Source organism: Eupeodes corollae, chromosome 1 (genome assembly GCF_945859685.1).
Source record: "Eupeodes corollae chromosome 1, idEupCoro1.1, whole genome shotgun sequence".
In the NCBI taxonomy this organism is placed as follows: Eukaryota; Metazoa; Arthropoda; class Insecta; order Diptera; family Syrphidae; genus Eupeodes; species Eupeodes corollae.
Window position 1 is genome coordinate 224,428,960 of NC_079147.1, and position 23,814 is coordinate 224,452,773.

Below are 23,814 nucleotides of genomic sequence, written 5' to 3' on the forward strand. Positions count from 1 at the left end.
TCAATAGAGGTTAAGTTATGTTTCAACAATTTGGGTTCCCTGGTGATTGCGGGCCCTAAGCGAACGTCCAGTGTTAAAGAGTTGTCTGTTTATGCGTAGGGTTTAAAAGAATAAATTTAAGACTTATTTCTTCAAGTCTACGAGAAATCTTAAGTCTATGTCAAAGGTTCTGGATTGATTTAAAAATTTAAAAATCGAATTCGTGAAGTTATCCAGTATATTCAGCCCCAATTGGTACCTAATGGAAAACCATGTGACTACTGACTTATAAACTTTAAAAGCTTAAAATACTCTATAATAATACATACTTTGCGAATATTTTCCATCAGAAGTCCGCTCGTGAATTGTTAACATATTTAAATGCTAAACATATTATTAAAGTCATGGTTTATAATACAAACGCAAAAATCTGAGTTCTCTACGGATACAAGTTACACATAAATTTCATATAATTTTGGCGCAGGTGCCTCCCCCAGACGAAGACCATTTCAATGTTTCAAAATGGAAGCATACCAACTGATGCCACCCAACAAGATATAAATGTACATACTTACCTCTCTATTTGAAAAGACGGTTGACGAAATAAAAAAATCCGAAGAGAAATATGTAAACAATGTTTTTAAATTGTACTTTTAAAGCAATTTTTCCTTTATTACGGTCTAAGATTAAAAAATAAAATCAATAAATTAAATTACAATTACGCGTAAAAATAATAAATTATCACACAGTTGATTATCGAACTAGATTTAAATATTGTGTTATGAGAGAACCAAAAAATAATAATTTATGTTTCAAGAACATGATTCAAATAGGCAATATAACAAATGGCAAGTTTGAGAATCTCGATTTTTGATAGCTTCTTATCAGGTGGAAGGGTTGGAAGCAATTTGCGAAGCTCAGCAAATGATACATTGAAAGCCTCAACTCGTATCCGCTCCCGTGTAGCATGGGCTGTACGATATTTAAGTGTTGCTCGACGACGTCGACGACGTTCTTCCCTTGACAATCCCACCAATTCCGATGGATCCAAATTGGTGATCGGAGTAGTTCGCCGCCGCGGTGTATGTGGCGTCGTTTGGGGAACATTTTCACACGGCATCACGACATGGTCCTCAGGAATATAGTAGCTTCCCAATGCGATGCTCTGAGATGGTACCAAATGGGTCATGTCATATACCATGTTTGTCCTGCAAAAAATACCAAAAGAAAAGACATGAAGTACGAATTTATTATCAGCAATTATTTCAACCCCTTCGAACTTCAATAAAGAACTGAAACTGACAAAGAAACAACACACGTTTTGTTTGAGGGCAGGCTGTTAAATACAATAATTTGAGACGAATTTCTACACCCTTGAGGGTAAACTATACGTACTTAAGGTGGGGGATGTTTTATTTGAGTTGTTCTACAAACACAATACACAACCCTCGGGTTAGGAAGCATTCTTTTAGAGACCGCACTTATAGATATTTTGTTTTTATTTATACTATTATTATTCGTCATTCGTGGCATATTTTAACACCTAGAATAATAACTGGTAGGCTTGTATACTTTAACAGCATTGATTCCCTTAAGGGCATATATAGAAGGGTTTTTTCTGGATGGGATGCTATATCGACCTATTGATCCAATAATCTCATAAGCAATAAAATTTAATATTTATCGAAATAATTCGCAGGGATTGAATTTTAAATGCAACATGTACCAATGTTTTGCCAAGTTGTCGCATGAGTTTTCAAGAAAACTTCAGACAAAATCTGAAGAAAGCGAACCAACAAATTTTGCAATTCATGTGTGGACTTTTGGCTCTGTTATTTGCTCTTTTTTGGTCTTGATTTTTTTTAAGGCGAACGTGGAGTTGTATAGCTATTTATGATTCCAAGTGGACGATGTGTCCTTTATAATCTAGGCTGTCGGGATATGGTTTTTCTTACCGTTGCAATTTAAAAAACCTATAGTTTTCAATCTTTCTTTATGAGTTGAAATTTAATATATTCTAATTAGCGCGCAAGTCCCCTAGAAAATGAATTCTTGATGTAAACCGAATCTTAAGGACAGTTTCGACATTTTCAAATTAGCAAAAAGGGGGAAAGTTTCCCTTGTCTTTCGAGTTTTTTAAATTTTAGTAAGTAGATTGAAATTATTAGGGCCTCTTGACTTACAACTCTCAACCATTCCTGTGTGAGAGCCATGTCAGCGATGGAGTGGACCTACAATTTGTTTGCCGAATCAGAACTGCTAATTTGAGTTATACTCTTGGACTCCTAGCAAGAGGCGATATCGGTGAAACAAATTTTAGTTGGCACAGACAGGGATTGAACCATCACGCCACGGGTACTACTTAGGAATTTAGCAATTACGTATCTAAAAAATAAAAAAGTGGAATGCGGCTCACAATTATGATAAAATTCCGCATTAGAGCTCGTGAAAACTTCTACCAACATTTGTCCAAATTAATAGCAAAATTGCGACTTAAAGGAACTTTGAAAACTAAGTCAAAATCAATTGAACCAATTCTGTTGAAATTTTTGAGACGTTGAAACATTTGAATGGTTTTATTAGTCGATTTCTCTACGGGTTCTAATGATATGGCCAGTGGCGTCTTTAGGTATGGGCCCGGTGGGCCAAATCCACATTTGGCCCCAAATCCACCAAATCAAAATGAATGAATCTATACAAGAATTATATAGAAACCCAAATAAGGTAAGTAGACAGTAACAAAAAAACAAGTTTATTTTACTCTCAGTTCCGTTGAAATTCTCCTCCTCAACATCTTAAACTTCTGGCAACATGAATCCTTAATCATATATTTGCACACGCTGTCAACATTATCTTAACAACTCCGCTTTCGTTCTACTCTATGGTTCTAATCTATACAGTTCTGCACAAGTGTTGACAGTAATTAGGAATGTTAAAAATTGTGTTCCCATCGTTAAGTTCTTAAAATGTACACCTATTCAAGAGCATAAATCTAAATATATGGCTGTCACAATCTTGACATTTCTGGAAAATCATGATAATTCAATAGATTCAATATGATAATGCGTCTAATATGTCGGGAAAATATTCTGGTTTGCAGCAAGATTTAAGGAGAAGTGCGAATTTGCTACCTTTGTAACTTTTGCAGCACATTCTCTTAACTTAGTAGGCTTCATGTGGCTGGTTGTGTGCAGGAGGCAACAAGTTTCTTTCAAGTGTTTTAAAAACTATACAACTTTTTTTCTTCCATTCCAAGCGCTGGAATAAATTGTATGAATATTAAGGTTCACATAGAGTTCTTAAAAGCCTTTCTTAAACAAGATGGTCTGCACTACGTGATGCAGTTAATGCGCTTCATCATGGTTTTAAGCAAATTACTGAAGCCTTGACATCTATCTCTAGAGATCCAGAGCAAGCTCCAGACAAAAAAAACGAAGCGCTAAGCCTGTTTAACAAAATGTCAAAACTGAAATTCCTCATTTTAACAGATATTTGGAGTATGTGCATTAGAAAAAATTCATAAGCCTAGCAAGAGCCTTCAAAAAGAAACAATAACGATTAACGTTGCCGCCAATTTGCTTTGTTCACTATGTTCTATTATAAATGATCTAAGGGATGATTTTGAACTTCGAGCACAGTGCTACAAGGTAGAATAAATAGCTTGTCAATTTTATCAATTGAAAATGAATTACTGCAGGAAATTGAATTTGATGGCTTAATTCATGATTTTGCAACTGACAAAGTCCATTTGGGCCCAGGGCCACCAAAAGTGTAAAGGCGCCCCTGGATGTGGCCGATAAAAATGGTCTCAACATTGAAACTCACAATGAGACGCTTTGCACTTGAACAATTTTGGAAAATATTGTAAACTTAATTCAAAAGTAAGTGATGTGCGCTTCCCAACGTGCATTCTTTGAAAATAAGTTTTGGACGAAATTAAGCAACCACCGCGCATGCTATAACCAAGTTTGTTTAAAAAGTGGACAACACTGGATGTGGATTCTTCGACTTCTGCTCTGTCAAAAAGTATTGTTTCTTTCTAAGCTTCCACCGTCTACAAAAGCACTTGAAATAAAAAATCACTTGTCCGAAAAGCTGCGGGTTCCCCATTTGTGTTAAATGTTGAGAAAGTTTTACATCGTAACCAGACCAAGTATTCGTCCCTTAAAATACGTGCACCTGACTAAATTTTCCATGTCTTAAATTCACCATCATTTTGGACTAAAGTCAACAACCTTTTTCGTCAGTATCGGACAACGCTAAACCACCGTCAAAGCAGCTTAACAAGGTATTAATAAACTACCAAAACGTAAATGGACTTCGGAAAAAGACCAACAGGTTAACAAAAACATTAACAATATTTCTCACGATATCATAATATTGACGGAAACATGGCTCAACAACTCTATTTGGACTCGGATCTTTTTGACTCCTCTTATCAAGTCTTTAGACGTGATCGTAATAATTTAGACGAAACGCCGTTGGTGGCGGAATTCTTGTCGCTATCAACAATACTTTCACTGGTTACCTGATTGACAACTTTCGATCAACAGACATCGAAATATTATGCTTTAAAACTAGAATGACAACAGGACATTTATCTATTGTATCAGCAAATATACCTCCAAGCTCCAAGAATGAGTTTTATGAAAAACTAAACAACTGTATTGAAGGTACTTATATCCTTTTAGAACCTGAAGACGAAGTATCGGTTGTTGGCGATTTTCACCCAATCTCAATTTTAAATTGACGACGATAACTTCTACGTTCCAATAAAAGCGTCATCTTCAATTTATTAACAGATGGTATGTCTTCGTGTGGCTTAAGACAACTCAACGGCGTGAAGAACCGTTTTGGAAAAACACTCGATCTGGTATTTTTCCCCGAAACCATATGCTCTGAAGCAGCTGTGATTTCTTCTGCTGTTAAAATAGCACTTAATTTAAACATTCCTTCACCTCATATTTTATCTTATAACAACAGACTAGAATTCAACTTTAGTAGGTGTAATTTTGAAAACCTTTTTAACTTTTTATGTACGATCAATTAAGATCACTTATTTTGTAACTTAAATATTGACGATCTGTGTAACATTTTTTATTTAACTCTTTTTGAATGTTTCTACAAAACGATTCCATTTAAAAAGACTCGGAATAACTTGAGTGTTCCACCATAATTTGATTCTCACGTTAAAAACTCAAAAAACAAAAGAAACAAAGCTTGGAAAAAGTATAATCAAACAGGAACTGATGATGGTTATATGACGTTCATGGTTTTAACTAATGTTTCATCAATTGGATCTCCTCATATTTGCAAGATAGACGTTATAGTGTTAAATTTCGTAATGAGTGTTCAAGTTCATTTGTTGTGAATTCTGGTGTCCCCCAGGGTAGTCACCTTGGTCCTATTCTATTTTTGTTATTTATAAATGACTTGACTGACTGTCTTCTCTTGCAAGAAGACTTAATATTATTCAGGGAATTATGCAATAATAATCGTCTTGCTTTGAATGTTGACAAATGTCATGAGTTTTACACGCAAAAAAGTTAAAATCGTTTTTAGTTACATGTTTGATTCTTGTCCTTTAAGTAGACTATATGTATTTTTTGACTTGGGTGTTGTGTTAGATTCTAAACTAATATTAAATGAACATATTAACTTCATAGTCAAAAAAGCAAATAGAGTTTTGGGTTCTATTAAGAGACTTGGCCGTGATTTCTGTGATCCATATGTTTTAAAATTACTTATTGTTTCATTTATGAGACCAAAAATATGCTTGTACAGTATGGTCACCTTACTATGCCACCGTACACGTCAGAAGACTCGAAGCCATACAGAAAATATTTTTGCGTTTTTGTCTACGATCCCTTCCGTGGTTTATAATATTCAAACAAAGACTTTCTCTCATAAATCTTCCTTCTTTGACAATTCATAGGATGTACTTGCAGTTTTGTTTTATTGTTGAAATAATTAACGGACAAATTTCATCACCACCAGTTTTTGGTAGTTTAAACTTTAGTTTTAGTCGTTCAAGTATAAGACTCCAGAAACCATTAAATACTAATTTTAGCAGATTAAACTATGGTGTACATAACCCCTTAAATCAATTAATTGAAATCTATAATAAATTTCACTCTTGCATTAATTCACCAAATGATAATATAAAAAGTATAAATTGGAAATTAATATTTTTCAAAAGTCTAGTTTATGTTTTTAGATTTTAAGTATATATTATTAAGAATCGTTAACGTTAGTATTTAACGAATTATAAATAAAAAAAACACTAATGTTTTCTGTTGCCACACTTATGTTCTGAGACGGAAGTACGGATGCCGAAGTGGCTGCTGTAGTCGAGAGTGCGAATTGCAGTTCACAACATCAACGCATCATCGATTTCAGCTCAACATTTCACATCAAGGTCTAATTGACCTTGATGTGTCTGTGACGATTGTGGAGCTATGATCCTGTGCGTTAGAGAGCCATGTAAACCTTTTTTTCTGAAATTGAAGAAATGGATCTGGGCGACCAGCGGTACATGCAGGAAAGCGCTAAAACTATACCACAATTGACTTTTTGAGAATTAAATTAGCAAATCGTGTTATTGGCCGACTTGATAATGTCAACCCATTTGGACTTCTTCTTGTGAAACGGTGATAAGGACTGATGTTATGCTAACAATCCGAAAATGAGTAAAGCACTTAAAGGCAATATGATCCACGATTTCCGTTAATTACAGCTCGAAACAATGAACGAGGTCTTGAAAAATCCTGGTGGCAAAATGCTCTGCTTCGAAGAAAGAAGAGACATTAGCCACTTAAAAGACGTTGTGTTCCATAATTTAACGAGAAGATTTGATTACTAACAAAACCATAATTCGTAGAAACTTATTAATTTAAATATTTTTGTAACAACGTTTTTCAAAAATGTGAAAATACTTTTTTTAGAAGCTGGTCTATGACAGCTGTCACTTGCCTTATGTTCATGATTGGTTTGCCATTTCATAATGTGTATACTGACTCATAAACACCGTTTCCAAACTATGCAAATTTATTACCAAAGTAATGCAATACCCTTGGCGAGATGGTTAGTGCGTAGGACTTTCGACAGTGATCACTGCGGACTGACTGCTGTAATGCAGATTCCGAACGAACGCGTGGAGTTAGAGGAATACGTTGCAACGCACTCTTACAAGTACAGTAAGATGCGCTTACCTCGTTTCACCAACGCCTTAGTGAGAGACCTTCGTTGGAGTGACATAGCCCCACCAAACAATAAAAACCTGACAAATACAGAAATTTACCAACATTTACAACAGATGGACGATACCAAAGTCCAAAGAACGGGACCAAATGGACTCTTATAGAAACGCGACTATTGACGTACTACGTAGGCACAAGAGTAGCTTAATGCCAAGAATCAAAAATTTGTACAGACGACTTACAGACCCACACGACTTGGAGGTTCAAGGTCGTCAATAAAAAATGTCAATCTGTTGATAAAGGACAACTACAGGTTATCAATTAACAAGTACTGTTACCGCAAGATCCGGTCAGTTCATTCCAGTGACCCTAGTTTGTTCCCCAAAATCAACAAGATATTCAGGAAAAAAACGATAATGACCTTCCATGTCAGAAACTGCAAGCAACTAAATAAAAAAGGGACGTTCTCAGTACAGTGCAAATAGATCCGAAAGAAGCCATATTAGACGATGACTTTTATATAATTGAAGATCTGAAGGAAAAAGTATAGGCGGTGGGAGATGCTTTCCAGCACAATGGCTATCTGAGAACCGCGGTTTCATGCGGTTCAATGACGATTCCTTGGCAAATGCCATAATCGCCGAGCAAACGGGACCAATTCCCTTGTTAGTGACGAAGGCTGAGCTTCAGCTCATCTTCAATTCAATAAAAAATAAAAAGTCAGCAGGTATCGATGGTATACATATATCCAACGTTGTACTAAGACATTTGCCGATGGAGGCAATTGACATTTACACCACACTCTTCAACAATGCACTAAATATTGCAAATTATAAAGAGCATTGGAAGACCACTGTGGTTCATCGTCTCCCGAAAAAGGGAAAGGGCAACTCCAACCCATTAAATCTTCTGTCGATAAGTCTTCTTCCGAGCATCAGCGAAGTTTTCGAAAAGATTATCAATAGGGCTCTGACTAAGTGGGCTCCAAACAACAAAATAATTCCGGATAAACAGTTCGGGTTCAAGTCGGGTCATGAGTTCATGACCCAATTCATGCTGCGTCTAAAATCGTTTCTGATATCCAATGAAATAAATCCAAACCACAATGCACAGGTGCTGTTCTGGTTGATTTGGAAAAGGCCTTTGACACCGTATGGTTAGAGGATCTTACATACCTAAAACTGAGCAGGCTTGTTATAAGCAAGCCATTGTTGTATATACTGTATGATATGCTTAACGGTAGAAAGTTTGTTGTCAAAAGTGGCAATGTAACTTCTACCCCAACATTTTGAATTAAAAATGGTCTTCAACAGGAAGCGGTGAATTCGCCGATTCTTTTCAGCATTTACACCAGCGATCTGATAGGTAGTCTTACAAAGGCAATTGCGTACGCCGACGATCTAATTGCGTACAGAACGGCCCGAAAGATTGAGGTTATTAGAATTCTCTTGCAGCGTGATTTCGACAAGACTCAGCGATATTGCGACGACTGGAAACTGAAAATAAATGTCCACAAGTCGGAGACAATTCTGTTCCGGACTCCGTTGGCTTGGGCCACGAGGGATACGTGTAAGAATTCGCTCAAGATGGTCATCGTTGATCTTCACGGGCAGCCATTAGAGAGAAAAAGTGTAGTGAAGTACCTCGGTATCTGGTAAGATCAGTATTTATATTTCGACAGACATATAAATGCTGCTCTGACCAGGGCCAGAGGAGCCTTCGCTCTGACGAAACGGCTGTTTTTTAGCAGTCGGCTTGACCCCAGAGTGAAGGTAATTTGCTACATGGCCGTCATACGGCCAATGATCGTGTATGGTTGTCCTGTGTGGTTCAACGTTGCCCCTTCCCAGAGGTTTCGGGTGTTCGAGCGGCAGTCTTTACGACGCTGTACCGGCTTATATCGAACAGCCGAATCTTCTTATGTGCATTACTATTCCAACGAGGTCCTATACAACGGGGCTCGAACCAACAGAATTGACAATTTCGTGATAAAACTCGTTCGATGTCACATTGCAAGAACTATTTCGTTGACCAACAATTTAATTTTCGGGCCGTTCTATCCAAACGACGAGTATTTTGAGAGTACACGCTTGTGCGGCTTCATTCCACCAGTGCCATTTCTCATTTCCGATGGATAGGCGACTCCTGTACAATCGGGACCTCATGGCACAAGGTGGAGCAGTAGGGCTGTGTCCGAACGGGACCGACCTAATGGGGTGAAGCAGGATGTGGTGTGGTAGTCGGGATGTGGTTTTAAGCCTTGGCCGGCTTACACACTTATTTTATAGTTTTAGGGTTTAGTTTTAAGTAGAATAAGCATGGTGGCACAAGAAAAATGAAAAAAAAAAAATAAAAGAAAAAAAAAGACAACCAAATATGAAAAACAAAAAAAGTTAGATTTGCTGCTGTAGTTGTTCTAGTTTTAAGTAGTTTATAGGCAGAATAGGTAGTTTAAGTTAGTTTTAAGTTTTATATTAAGGACCTTATTTTAAGTAGTTTTTAAGTAAAAATAAAAAAGAATATTGATATTAGTATTTTTTTAAATTTTCTAATTAGGACCGAAAGGCATTAGTAAGTGTTATATTTTTACTTTGAGTGACCGTATGGGACCAGTAAGTTAGTTGTAAGTTATGGTTAATTAGGCTAGTTTTATGAATTTTTGTCTAGCTTTAAGATAGTTTCAAGAATAAAAAAAAAAGTGCGTAGGACTGCCATGCCAGAGGTCTTGGGTTCTATCCCAGCCTGTGCAACCTAAAGTTTTTTGTCACTGATACTGCCTCTTGCTAGCAATTGACAATTCCTCCAAAAGTTATTCTTGTAATGAAACGTTCTAAGCTGTAGGTCCCCTCCATCCCTGAAAGGACTCGCACACAGGAATGGTTGAGAGTTGTAAGTCACTAAGCCCTGGTTCTCTACGGACTGTTGCGCCACCGTATTTATAAATTTGAATTACCAAAGAAACGTTTAGGTTCATGCGATGCAACAAAACAATTGATTTATTGAAGAAAACGTCTGGAAACCGCATTAAATTGCGTGGAGATCCTAGACCGTTTGATTTAACACCGCTAGAGGCTGGACTATTTGTTGTGTGATAATGTGAAGTCACTTGTTAACACAAATAAGCCCGGAAAGATTGACACAATAAAAGAAAATATTGGGTAAGTTATTGTATTGCTGACATACGGTCTCAATTACTGCAAAAAGTGGTAGAAAATTGGGCTTCCCGGCTGGAATTTATTCGGGACAACCGAAACATAACATACAACTATTCTTTATTATAAAGCAAAATTCTTCATTATTCTTCATTATTCATTAGTCATAATATTGAATTAAATGCGTTTTATTTCTTCCTGGAAACCACACGTTAAAAAACACCATTTTTATAACTGCTAAATGTCAATGAAAGGCCAAACAGCAAATAAAAATAAATTACAGTGTAAATAAATTTACTTCACTTTTGTACAAGTAAATTTTATTATTTAATTTTTAAAAACATTTGGAATAGTTATTTGTTCGAAAGATAAAGAACCTCACTATAAAACACCTACACTATAAATACATTTCCGCATAAATACCAATAAGCTGTCTTTAGGTATTAGAAAAATCATGTAAAAACTTCATGAAATGTAGAAACAAAATGGCTGCTTAGGTTTAAGTTTTGCATAAAACTGTGGGAGCATTTTGTGTAAAGTAAAAATTTGAACAACAATTTGCAAAGTTAAAAGTTTCAAATGTTTTTACTTTTAGAACGTAGGAAATATTCACAGCGCACTTTCTGCATATTTGTACCACATCCGAAACCAATTATTTTCAAATTGATTCAATAAGAAATCTTTAAGATTAAGGAAAATGTGTACATAACTTAAAGTTTGTGTAACTTTTTCAAAGATTTTACTTGATGTTTTTTAAACTGTTAGAAGTTTTCATAATACTTTGCATTTATTAAACATACATTTTTTTAAACAGGATTAGGAAAATAGTTAGATAACCATTAATTTATAAACTTTCACTGTTCGTATACATATCTTTGAAAACGTAAACTCTTTAGAGACAAATGATTAAAAAAATGTGTCTTTAAATACCTTTAAATTTAATTATTTATTAATCCACAATATGACTCGAAATTAATTTAAATAAAGCGTTTTTCGCAATCACTAACTTTTTAATATCCGAATAACCATAGAGTTCTTTGTGATGTGAAATCTCAAAATATACTGTGAAGCAAACCATTTTGCAGCATCGATTTATACTATTTTTTCAGTACAGCATTCCTAAATTGGGAAGCAGGGGTTGGTTGTCACGAACAAGAGACCATTTCCCAACCCTTAAAAACGAGAGATTTTCTTTCATCGCTTTTGGTGCACAGATGAGTGCTTTCATCTGAGCACATCCAATAAGCATCATCTGGTCCTCACAAGATGGAAGAAATCCCGCCCACTTTACTCTATTACATATATGTATGTATAGACATGCTTAAGGGAAGGTATTAAACCTTTTTACCATCTATAATGTAAAAAAGAGGAATATAAACTGCTGTGCATTTAGACAATAAATAATACTCATAGATAGTAAAATATTATACAGGGTTAAATACCAAATTAAATAGTTTTTAAATTGCATAAAAAATGTTGTATTTATTATAATAACCAATTTGTTTAGATTAAAAGAAAACAAACATTTTAAAAGGGTTATTAATTGATTAAAGCTCAAAACTCGGTTAAAATATCGATTTTCAGCCTAACTGCAGCAAATAAACGGTGATTTTTTAAGAGCTTGAGAACTTCTTTTAAAAAAAACGCATAAAATTTTTAAAATCTCATCGATTCTTTATTTGAAACGTTAGATTGGTCCATGACATTTACTTTTTGAAGATATTTTCATTTAAATGTTGACCGCGGCTGCGTCTTAGGTGGTCGAGCATTTTTCGAGCATTTCGGCCGGAATAGCCCGAATTTCTTCGGAAATGTTGTCTTCCAAAGCTGGAATAGTTGCTGGCTTATTTGTGTAGACTTTAGACTTGACGTAGCCCCACAAAAAATATTCTAAAGGCGTCAAATCGCATGATCTTGGTAGCCAACTTACCGGTCCATTCCTTGAGATGAATTGTTCTCCGAAGTTTTCCCTCAAAATGGCCATAGAATCGCGAGCTGTGTGGCATGTAGCGCCATCTTGTTGAAACCACATGTCAACCAAGTTCTGTTCTTCCATTTTTGGCAACAAAAAGTTTGTTAGCATTGAACGATAGCGATCGCCATTCACTGTAACGTTGCGTCCAACAGCATCTTTGAAAAAATACGGTCCAATGATTCCACCAGCGTACAAACCACACCAAACAGTGCATGGGCAGTTCTTGAACGGCTTCTGGTTGCTCTTCACTCCAAATGCGGCAATTTTGCTTATTTACCTAGCCATTCAACCAGAAATGAGCCTCATCGCTGAACAAAATTTGTCGATAAAAAAGCGGATTTTCTGACAACTTTTCTAGGGCCCATTCACTGAAAATTCGACGTTGTGCCAGATCGTTCGGCTTCAGTTCTTGCACGAGCTGTATTTTATACGGTTTTACACCAAGATATTTGCGTAAAATCTTCCATGTGGTCGAATAACACAAACCCAATTGCTGCGAACGGCGACGAATCGACATTTCACGGTCTTCAGCAACACTCTCAGAAACAGACGCAATATTCTCTTCTGTACGCACTGTACGCATTCGTGTGGTTGGTTTAATGTCGCATTAATTGTTTGCTCACTTGGTCGATTATGTAGACCATAAATCGGACGTAAAGCGCGAAACACATTTCGAACCGAACACTGATTTTGGTAATAAAATTCAATGATTTGCAAGCGTTGCTCGTTAGTAAGTCTATTTATGATGAAATGTCAAAGCATACTGAGCATCTTTCTCTTTGACACCATGTCTGAAATCCCGCGTGATCTGTCAAATACTAATGCATGAAAATCCTAACCTCAAAAAAATCACCCTTTATATGTTGTCATATATATGTATATAGTCTTCAAATCGATGAAGATATGGCAGGAGTCGTCATATAAATCGAACCGAAAATGTTTATTATAAAAAAAAATGTTTTTCGTTCGTTGCTTTTCGTTCTTGTGTTAAAAAAGAACTAAATATTTAATTGCGGATATGTTTAAAATAAAACATATGTATGTACACATTATTTACAAATCAACTTTTTTTTCTCATTATTTATTTTGCTATTTACAATTTAACAAACAGATTAGTTTAGTTTGACAGTAGTAATAGTAATAGTTTGACAGATAAAGAATTTCTCACAAATCTTGTTTCAAAATAACTTTAACAAATACCAACAATTCGTAACAATGACATTTGAACAATTCCTTTTGACATTAAAGCAATAGTTAGGGCTGGTTATAGCTATCAGTAAAATCCATCAGTAAAATTTTATTGTTATTGTTATTGTTACAGTGTTATTTCTGATCGATGCAATAAGATGAATCCTATATTCAAGTATTTTTTTCAAAAAGAAAAAAATGCATTTAAAGTTGTTTTTAATTTTAAAATCCATTTTAATATTTTTAATGTTGAAATTTCATATTACTGAACAGCTGACTGCCAAAAGCCAAAAAAATCCATTTCGTTTTACTGTTGGTGTTCCAATTTCATCATTGAAAATTTTACTGATGAAAGCAACAATAAAATTGCTTTATGTTATGATCTAAAGTGACATTTAATTTAACGACGTAAATTTACAGATTGTTGTAAAGGCTCATCAGTTTTTCATTTCAGATTCCTCCTGTTTCAAATTTGACTGATGGGTTTTACTGATAGCTATAACCGTCCCCTTAACAATTTTTATTTAGATCTTAGTATAGCTTTATTCTAAGTATTTATTTAATGCAATTAGATAAATACCAATTTGAAAGTTTTTCAAAAAGAAACAATGTATTACAAGTTAACTTTATTTCATGAAATGTTTAATGAGAAATGTTCGTTTTTTTAACAGATGACAGCCAAATGACATAAAAATACGAAAGTGATATAACGAGTTTCCCAAATAGTCAACTGCAACAAATCGATTACTGTATGTTAGTTTGCAAAAAAAAGTTTTGTAGAACATAAAAGTACCATTGTGTTTTGCGATTTAATTTAAAAAAAAAAGTTTACCAATTTTTGCGAAATTACCATTTCGGAAAAACTTCCATTACCTTTCAAAAAATTAATAATAATGAAACTCCTGGTAATTTGTAAGTTTATTCATGACAGTATTTAGTGAGCAAATTCCATATAATAGAAGTAAACACTCAATGGTTAAATTTCATAGAATTTAAACTTGGAGACAAAAAAAAAGAAAAGTATAATGGCAACACTTTTAATATTAGACATTCATGGACATTAAAATAGACACAGAGACAGTTGCTAAGAGTAATAATATAATATTTAACTCGTATCAAAAATATTAGTTTCTAAAGTAGTATAGTAGTGTAGTTAAACAAACTACAGCTTCCAAAAACTACCAGAACTTATCGAAGAAGGCTTGTTGAAGCTAATTTGCTCAGAAGGAACGCAAGAATAGTGCCTTTCTGAGAAAAACAAAATATAACAACGCGGTTTAAATTCGCCCACTATCACTTTGATTGAAGTGAGCCAGAAGGAATGTTTTGTGGATAGACGAAGCAATGATAAATTTTTTCGGAAGTGATGGCAGACAAACCTTAATTTAAATAAACTGAATCCCGAATACATCAAAAAAACGTCAAGAATGGTGGCGGGCGGTGGCAGTTTCATACTTCGGGGTTAATTTTCTTGGTTACGAAGGAACCATACGAAGGAATGGATCAAAATATGAAGGTGAATATCATGAAGGATACGATGCTGCCTTATGCGGACAAGAACCTGCCTCTCAAATGTGTTGCAGGACAACGACCCTAAGCACACATCCGAATATGCTCAAAAGTATTTTAAGGACCAACAAATCAGCGTATTGGATTGGGCATCCTAATTGCCTGACTTAAATCCCATAGTACATTTTGGTGGAGATTTAAAATGTGCGGTTGGGAAACATTTAACAAAAAATTACACCGCACTGTGGAGGATGGTTTAACATAAGTGGTACAATATTTCAATTGACAGATGCCGCCGATTATTTGGCTCACTGTCCAACAGACAGATGTCACACTGTAATTAAAGCTAAGAGCCAGGCTACCAGATATTGAAATAGTTTTTAAATCCAGGATAGCTTTGCATTTAATCTAATTTTTTTAAATCTTTGTATCTATTTTAATGTAAACGAAATTTGTTTCTTTTGATTTGAATTATGAATTTAAACATTTTACTCCAACTAATGGGTAATTTAAATTTGAAAGACAAAAAATAAGAAAATGATGACCAAACTTTAAAAAAAAAATTGGAAATCAATAAAAATTGAATTTTTAAAAATCTGTTTGGTGTTTATATTTTAATGTACATTTTTGTATATCATAATGCATCCTTTTTGAAAGTCAAAAAATTGTTTTCTAAAAAATATTTTTTGAACTCAAAATGCTGAAACAATAAGTTTTTAAATAAATAATAGAACAAGAACTTGAAATATTAATTATTCATAGTTTACAAAGAATTTTGGAAAAGCTTACATTTTTTAAAAGGTCTTCTATAGTCCTAAATAGGATTTTTCATAGGATCCAAATGAGTCATATTATTATTCCTTTTTTGTTGTTGAAGGGTGATGGTTCAATAGATAGATAATTGATTTTTATTGATTTAAATATTATTTTACAATTATTACATAAATATTATATTACAAAAATCATAAAAGCATGGCATTTGCCGTCTGCCAGATTGAAAACTTCAATAAATTAAATTACTGTACTTAACAACAAAAAACAAAAAAAAAGTGTCAGAAGTATTCATTCATAATTCTGGGTCTAATCGTAACACAACATTGCAACAGTTATAGAGCTTGGAGATATCTCCGACTGATAAAAAGTCACTTCCAAGAATATTTCTTCTAGTTTCGACGTTCCAAAGAAATGTTTTATGTTCTTTTTTCTGATAAATTACAAATAGTACACTCCAGTGGTAAATCGGGTCTGTGCGGTATGAAGTTCAGGTTGAGCAGTTCGCTTTTTAACTTGACTATTGTAGCAATGACGTTTACATTATTTGCATCATTTAAGTAGTTTCTTCGATTATGGTTGAGTCTACTGTAAGTTGTTCAGAACAAGGACCAAACTGCTTCAGCTGCATATTTTGCTCTACACTTCTCATCTACCACTGCTATAACCTTGTACATAAGAGCTTTACTGTGCGATACATCTTCCACATTTACATTAAAATTTAAATTGCTTCCTTCTGCGGTACTCAACCACTCACTGTACCAGTGTCTTTGGTCTTCTACAGCTTTTGCTACTAGTTTTCTAACAAGTTGGTATTCGTTCATACTAAAAACGTGCAAGAGACAATCCGATTGCATCTTTAAGGTCTGTATAATAGCCGGGTTTCCAGCATAATCACGTACTAATTTGAAGCATTTTTTGGCAGACGAAATATTCTCTTCACTCAATGTGTTAAGAGTTTCTCCACCATGTGAAACTTTTTGCATCCCCATACTTGTGAGCCACACAAAATATTAGATTTTTGAGTATTGACTGTAAGGTTCCACAGGCAGCATTAGTGGTATACTCTATTATTTATCATAAGTTCAAGTGTTTCTGGAGAATACGCAAAAATTATTATATCATCAGCAAACATTAATGCCTTAATACGAAATCCTGCTAAATCAACACCTACTGAAAGGTAATCTACAAGGTAATCTTTGAAGAGCGAAAACAAGATGGGACTCAATGTACACCCCTGTCTTACTCCCGAGGTTATTTTGAACCGATCAGAAAGCTAAGATCCGTTCCACAGTGCAGCCTGTGTTCCTCTATACAGCTCTTCTAGAACGCGTCCGACCTTCAGAGACAAGCCCAAACCATACAGCTTGTGGAATAAATCACCTCTGTTGAATGAGTCGAATGATGCTTTTAAGACCATAAAGAATGCATACAATTGAATTCCCTGTTTAATAAAGCTTTCAGCTAGCCTCCTGACAAAGAAAATATTATCTGTTGTAGAGTACCCTCATCTTAATTATTGATGATTCAATATGAATTATAATTACAAATTATTTTACATTTATTCATCAATAAACCATCTGTTATTTTTTTTTTTAATGTTTTACCGACTTACAAATATCCAAATTTCAAATTCAAAAACTCAAATGAAATTCTCCATATTACAGAAAAATCGCATACTAATAACAAATTAAGCCTCCGGACTAGTCACTAGCAAGACGTTAAAATTACGGCTTTCAATGTTTAGGTTATCCACTAAATTTTAACGTTGAATCAATTTAATTTTGCGAGTAATAGAGGTTTCCTCTATTAAATTTGTATCTAAAAAACAATCTCATTTTTGCACACCTTTGTTTTCTATTGACGTGAAATTTAAAGGCGGACAAAGTTTGACATTTATTTGACAACATCTTAATGTAAATTGTAGTATATTCAAGGAAAGTTTGAGAATTTGTTAACCGGAAGGTTAAATATGTTATTAGTAGGTTTCCGTTTAAGATCTATACTTTATTTGATCCTTGCCCTTATTATTTCAAGTAATACGACCTAACCCTTCTCAAATCTGCGTAAAGCTATTTTAATTCCAGGATTTACTTTTGGCAATTTCTTGCAAAATACTATTAATAAAACAATTCAATTAAAAATTAACCTATTGCAATGCTTAGCTAGTTTTCCATTGAAATGCTAAAAGTAATTGTGAGAGAAAGTAAAGTGTGAAACCTACAGTACGAATTCATTATCTAAAGCTATTGAAAAATATAAATACAAATGAAGTCAATTGTAGTTTAAACAGGCCTTAAGAACAGCACTTTATATCTGAACTGTGACAGAAGTGAGAACAGTTCACCTTTTCACCACATAACTATCAAAATCAGCTGATTGTGTTTCGTAACTCCAACCTAACTTTTTCCGTGTTTTTAGTAAAATTCGAGCGCATTTAGTTTATATATTTATTATTTTAATTAATACTAACTAAAGAAAAAATAATATGGAAGTTTCGAAGCTTCTCCAGGCTTTAAAGCTGTGTGTCCAGCCTGTGCGAACGTATGGAAAGCATAATAAGAAGTATGTCTACACTAATGGAATCAAATACGAAGGAATATATTATTACCCACGGTAAGAAAACCTTCAACTATAGAAAACCTAATTAAAAATTGTTGACTTGAAAAATGAATTTGCAGAACCCAGGACCATCAAGATCCACCAATAACACCAGCCAAGCTATTTCGTGTTCAACGAATAAAGCCTGTCAAAGGAAATCCTTACTGGGAAAAACGAATCTTGAAAGACCTGGGACTAGATGGCAAACAAGGAAACTTCACCGTCGTCAAAAATATCCCCGAGAATAATGCTAGACTATGGAAGATCAAGCATTTGATTAAAGTCACTCCAATTGTATTTAAATTCGGAGAGCCAACAGAGAATGACATCAAGCACACTATACTAAAGGAGAACGGCGAATGTATTGTTACCAAAGAAATTGGACAATTGGAAGAACGTTTCGATGCCACTGAAAAATTCGAATCTGATCCTAAAAGACTAGACACCGAATTATTGAAAAGAGATGCGCGTCTTAAATGGTTAAATAATTGGTAGAAATACAAAGAATAAAACAAACTTTCTGAAAAGGTAAAAAAACAACAGTTTATTTTTTTTAAAACATCATTTTTCCCTCCACAACAACTTTTTTATCGAGTCTCTTGCATCCCGATGTAGCAAACAATCCAGTTTTCTTCTCAAACGAGACAAATTCTTCAATTATTTTTCTAAAAAAAAGATAAAATCAATCAAAAATTCAAACATTTAAACGTGGTCATAAACTTACTCAGTAATTTCACTTGATGGTATCTTGCCCCACCTTCGAAACTCTGCCTCTATACACTTAGCTACATGTTCTTTTTCAAGTGGTAAAAATGGAATATAATGGTCTACGACATGTGCTTCTATCAAGCCTGTCTTTTTCATTCCACCTTCGAGATTATAGGCTCCAACTTCAAGTATATTCTCAAAATCACTCATTTTCGTGTCCTCTCGCAAAATTCCCTTACTTAAAAGGGATCCCAAATGTGTAGCAATATTTACCCCTGCTGTATTTGAAAGAAACACAAAAATGGCCTGCCTGTAATCAACATCTTTGTTTTTCGAAGAATAATCTACAAGTGATGTAAGTGCTTCGAATATTCCGTTAGGCATTTTATCAACTTCATCAAAGATAAAAAGTGAGCGTGGACACTCCATGACTGCATTTTCAACTAACATTTTAATTTGTCTCTGTAAAATAGAATTCAATGGGTAATAAGTTCTCATCTGAAGTATGGTATAGGTTCTAGTGCAATGATTATGCTGTTGGTTAGTTTAAATGGGGTTTGTCTTGGAATGGAAATTGTTTCTTCGCTTTGTTAATAAAAATGAACTCACAGAATATAGTTCGCTTTCACTTTGAAGCGGAAAATCAGCTCTTCCTTTAAAAACATGAACAAATTTACTGGACAATCCTTTTTTGTAAAGTGTTTTGGCCATAAAATCGGCAACATAGTTCTTCCCCGTACCGGGCGTTCCATGGAAACTAAGTACTAAGGATTTTTTAGAATGCGTCCCTTTATTAAAGTGTGCTTGCAAGGCGGGAATAACCTTTTGTATGACTATATGCTGACCGAACAGGTGTGACTCTAATTCATCCTCCAATTCTAGATTTATTTAATTTATATGATACCATTTGTTTATTATTTCTCTAATTATAACTTACTTGAAACATATCCAGGAATGTAATCATCGTTGCAACATTCTTGCAACTTACAGTAAGTTTTTTCTTTCACAAAATCAAAATTATAGCCTAAACCTGCTAAGACCGCTGCTCCAACTGAGACAGATATGGGATCCAGCAAAGCAATGGAAGGATAAATTGTTGAAGATATAATTAATAGTATGACAATTATTTTCGTTATCATTTTGGACTTCTGACTAAGTTTTTTGAAAGATGAAAACTAAGAACGCTTATATTTAATATTTATGCATTTATCAAAATTATATGATGTCAAACTTATAACTCGCTAGCCATCTTCTTCGGCTAGCCTACAACACAAATACAAACTAACCGAACAGCTGATGAACAAGTTTATTCTATAGGCGGTGGAATTCATAGAACTATCTCCTTCCAACGCTACGCATAACATTGGCGTAACAATTCCAAGACTTTTTTTGGAAGTTAAAATGTACGATTGTTTGACATTTTCATATAGAGAGATTTTGGCAAAAATGTTCGATTACAAATTTGTTAAAATTAATGACGCAAACCGAAATCATAGCTAGTTGATATCTAAATGGGTGTGTTTGATATTCTTTGTCACTTAGGCCTGCCTTCCATTAAGCAATTTAAGATTGCTCACGTAAATCTGACAACTTAAAGACGTAACGCAACTAGTTCTAAACCGTTGCATACAACTTTCGTGCACTTGGAGTAGAGTATTATAGAATTTTCACACCAAACCAAAAACCGAGTTTTCGAAAACCCGAAAATCGTTCACACCAATGAAAACGTGTATATGACACGTTTTCATTTGACATTTAAATTTATTTAACACCTGCTGTCAAATTTGATATTGATGAAAAAATTTGTGAGTAAAAAGTTGTGACTATTTCTTCTTCTCAAATTATTTGTGAAAATAAAATGAATTCTAACCAATTCAAATTGAGAACAGAACTTTCTAAATGCTCTGCAATGAACTAAAGCAGCTGGAAATACAAGATATCAACTTTAGCCTTATGTAGGTTCTTATCAAGTTGATTTTGAGGAAGACAAAGGTCTATACGAGCTCCAAAAGAACGAATGGGATCCCGTCATTGAGGGGTTTAACAAATGTTTCGATACGAAAATACAAAAAACTCCCATTACATCACCACCCACTGTCTCGGATGCGGATAAAATGAAAATATCCAAGCACTTCCTTTCACACAGTGAAGATGTTCTATATGGTATGTATTCTCCCAAGATTCAATTTTTTGAAAATTTTTGAAGTGCAAACATTTTCCTAAGGATTTGTCTTTGCCGTCGACAGCGCAGACAAAGCCGTACCACTAGCTCGTCTCGAAGAAAAGTTTCAACTGAAGTTCTGGGGTCGGGTGGAATGTGTTCACGACATGAACCAACAAAAACTTAAAACTAGCTTGGCTTCTGCTATCCTCTTTGTTCACTTCAACCGGTTCGAACAATTCACTAAGGAAAAGCTTATTATCTAGAAAATATATATTAGAATCAACAATAAACAAAACTGTTACAATTAAAATTAATTTTATTGAAAAAATTTTGTACTTCTTTAACAACGAATTCAATCCAAAATTTCTACTGATCTTATGACTATTGTTTTTCTTGGCCAAATGTGCTTCAAAATCGCCATATATTGTGGCCGTTTCAGCAACTTGTGTAGGTCCTTATAGCCGGAGCAGAAAAAGTAAATTCCTAGTTCCAGATTCGTACCAAAATCTCACTCATACAGAGCGATCAATGAAGCTGTTATGATGGGCTGCAATTTTTTCTTGACTATCTTTTTGGTTTCTTTCTTTGAGGGCTCGCCTGGCTTGTCCAAAGCACTTAGGATCTTCTTGATGTTGGCATCGCTGTCCATCAAGGGGCGATATCACACTGGAACAACGATCCCCACATTGTTGAATGTTTTGGCGCAAATTTTTCTAGCCCGCTGCGCTTAGCCTCCACAAGAGATTTTCTTTCATACTTATTCTCCTCAACAAATGAACTTATTGCCTTTCTCATATCTCCCAAACCCTGTGATTGAAAGGAGTGACCGCAAAGATTTTATCCAGGTAGTAAGCGAAAGCGTCGAACATATTTGTGCCGACGAGTTCGAAGACGCATCACCTGGAAACGTCAATACAAACTATGAGTAAGCCTTCCTCGCCAGTAGCCATAGTGAACTCCGGTTCCTCGCTTAACAAAAAGCGTTTGAAACTCTGGAGGATCATGAAAGATGCGCCAGTGTCGCAAATACTCACCGGGGCTTTTATGCTCTAGGTTTTTTTTGTTGCCAAGCAGCTCCTCCATATTCTGTAAATAAAAAACAAAAATCAATAATTCTTATTTTGTAAGGAAATCGTATAAATAATATTACTTAACACGACCAAATTTATTTCAAAATGAAATATTTGTTTTGACAGCAGCCATCAGCTGTTTTGTTTCCATTAATTTGAGTGCCGAATGTTTCGCAAGGTTTGCTTGTTTAGTTCAACTTTGAATTGTTACTAGTTTTTGAGATGTTTTATATAAAAGTTGTGGTTTACCAAAAATGAATGGGAAAACTTGAGTTTTCGATGTTTTTCGGCAAAAACCGATAATTATAGAAGATCGAAACTGAAATTGCAAATGACAGTAAACAAATAACAGGGAGCTGTCATTTTGCAATTTGCTAATAAGTAGGAAGTGGTTCTAGTTTCAATGATCCCAATTTGCAAGAACTTGATGTTGGCTTGTTTCAATTTGTCAGTTGCATTTTTTTAAGATCAATTAAGCCAGTGATTCAATTAAATCGGATTCATCATTTTCAAATAATTAATCCATTAATTATTAAACAAACAATATTAAACAATAATAAATTCATTCCATTATATGAACAAATCGTTTTTAATGGTTTACTCATTTTAGAACTGTTCGAAAAAGCGATAAATTGTGTATGTCGTTTAACAAAAATAAAAGGTTTGTAATCAAAAGTCTCTATGACGTTTAAATTAGTTTACAAGAAATATTTGTATAATTTTATCTGTGAAAATGCTTAGAGAATTTTAATTTAATTCATATAAAATTTGACAATTAATTTACCAAAAGATTAAGTCAACCAAATGGTTAACTTATCCAGTGCTTTACATAATTGCGTGAATATCCTTACTTTTCTATCCCAGCGGCTCCACTTGAGTAAAATCAAATCCAGCTTCTCTTCAGCAATCCATTGTTTTTTTCACTGGGCATATTTTGTCTTGAAATGAGCAACTTAAATGTCACATATTACATTAAAAACGGTTAATCTGTTCTTTATTTTTTTGTTGATTTATCTTTAGTTTCGGTAGTTATTGTTTTTTTACAAAATTAAATTTCAAACAAATTATATAAAAAAATACCTTTGAGTAAACAAAAATTAGCCCTTTGAAAAAATTAATGCAGGTTAAGAAGCTGGCGGAACTACAACAGCTAACTATTCAAGAGGATAAACACAGGTTTTGGGTAAATCCATTGCTCGAAGTAAGGGAACTTCATAATTTGGAGGCGCACCTACTCAAGGACTTACATACTTTGGTAGGACGGTGCAGACTATAAGAATTTTCGTAGGATGTCGGTCGACAGCTTTGAAGCTGTCCTGTGTCTAGTAAATATAATTGAATTAATGAATTTTAAACGAAATGAAATTTTAATTTCAAATATACTGTAGAAAATGGATCCTTACCACTATATACAACTCAAACGTCAAATTTGATGACAGGATTTTGATCCGCTCGAAAAATCCAAACTACGATCACTGATCATGGACTGGATGTTGGA

The 23,814-nt window shown here is 34.4% G+C and overlaps 3 protein-coding genes across 3 annotated transcripts; 1 reads left to right on the forward strand and 2 right to left on the reverse strand.

Annotated features, from left to right (window-relative positions):
- Positions 1-727: 727 nt before the first annotated feature.
- On the reverse strand, positions 728-11,384 carry LOC129942641 (helix-loop-helix protein 1). Its single transcript, XM_056051665.1, has 2 exons — positions 11,261-11,384; positions 728-1,187 (listed from the first exon to the last, which is right to left on the reverse strand). Exon 2 carries the CDS (start codon positions 1,178-1,180, stop codon positions 785-787), a length of 396 nt encoding a protein of 131 aa, XP_055907640.1. The 5' UTR covers positions 1,181-1,187; positions 11,261-11,384; the 3' UTR covers positions 728-784.
- A 6,762-nt stretch (positions 11,385-18,146) lies between these two features.
- LOC129941816 (39S ribosomal protein L30, mitochondrial) lies at positions 18,147-18,914 on the forward strand. Its single transcript, XM_056050548.1, has 2 exons — positions 18,147-18,389; positions 18,455-18,914. The coding sequence occupies exons 1-2, from the start codon at positions 18,262-18,264 to the stop codon at positions 18,867-18,869; spliced, it is 543 nt and encodes a 180-aa protein (XP_055906523.1). The 5' UTR covers positions 18,147-18,261; the 3' UTR covers positions 18,870-18,914.
- On the reverse strand, positions 18,892-20,363 carry LOC129941815 (torsin-like protein). Its single transcript, XM_056050547.1, has 4 exons — positions 20,020-20,363; positions 19,692-19,960; positions 19,099-19,544; positions 18,892-19,039 (listed from the first exon to the last, which is right to left on the reverse strand). The coding sequence occupies exons 1-4, from the start codon at positions 20,219-20,221 to the stop codon at positions 18,928-18,930; spliced, it is 1,029 nt and encodes a 342-aa protein (XP_055906522.1). The 5' UTR covers positions 20,222-20,363; the 3' UTR covers positions 18,892-18,927.
- Between the last annotated feature and the right edge of the window lie 3,451 nt (positions 20,364-23,814).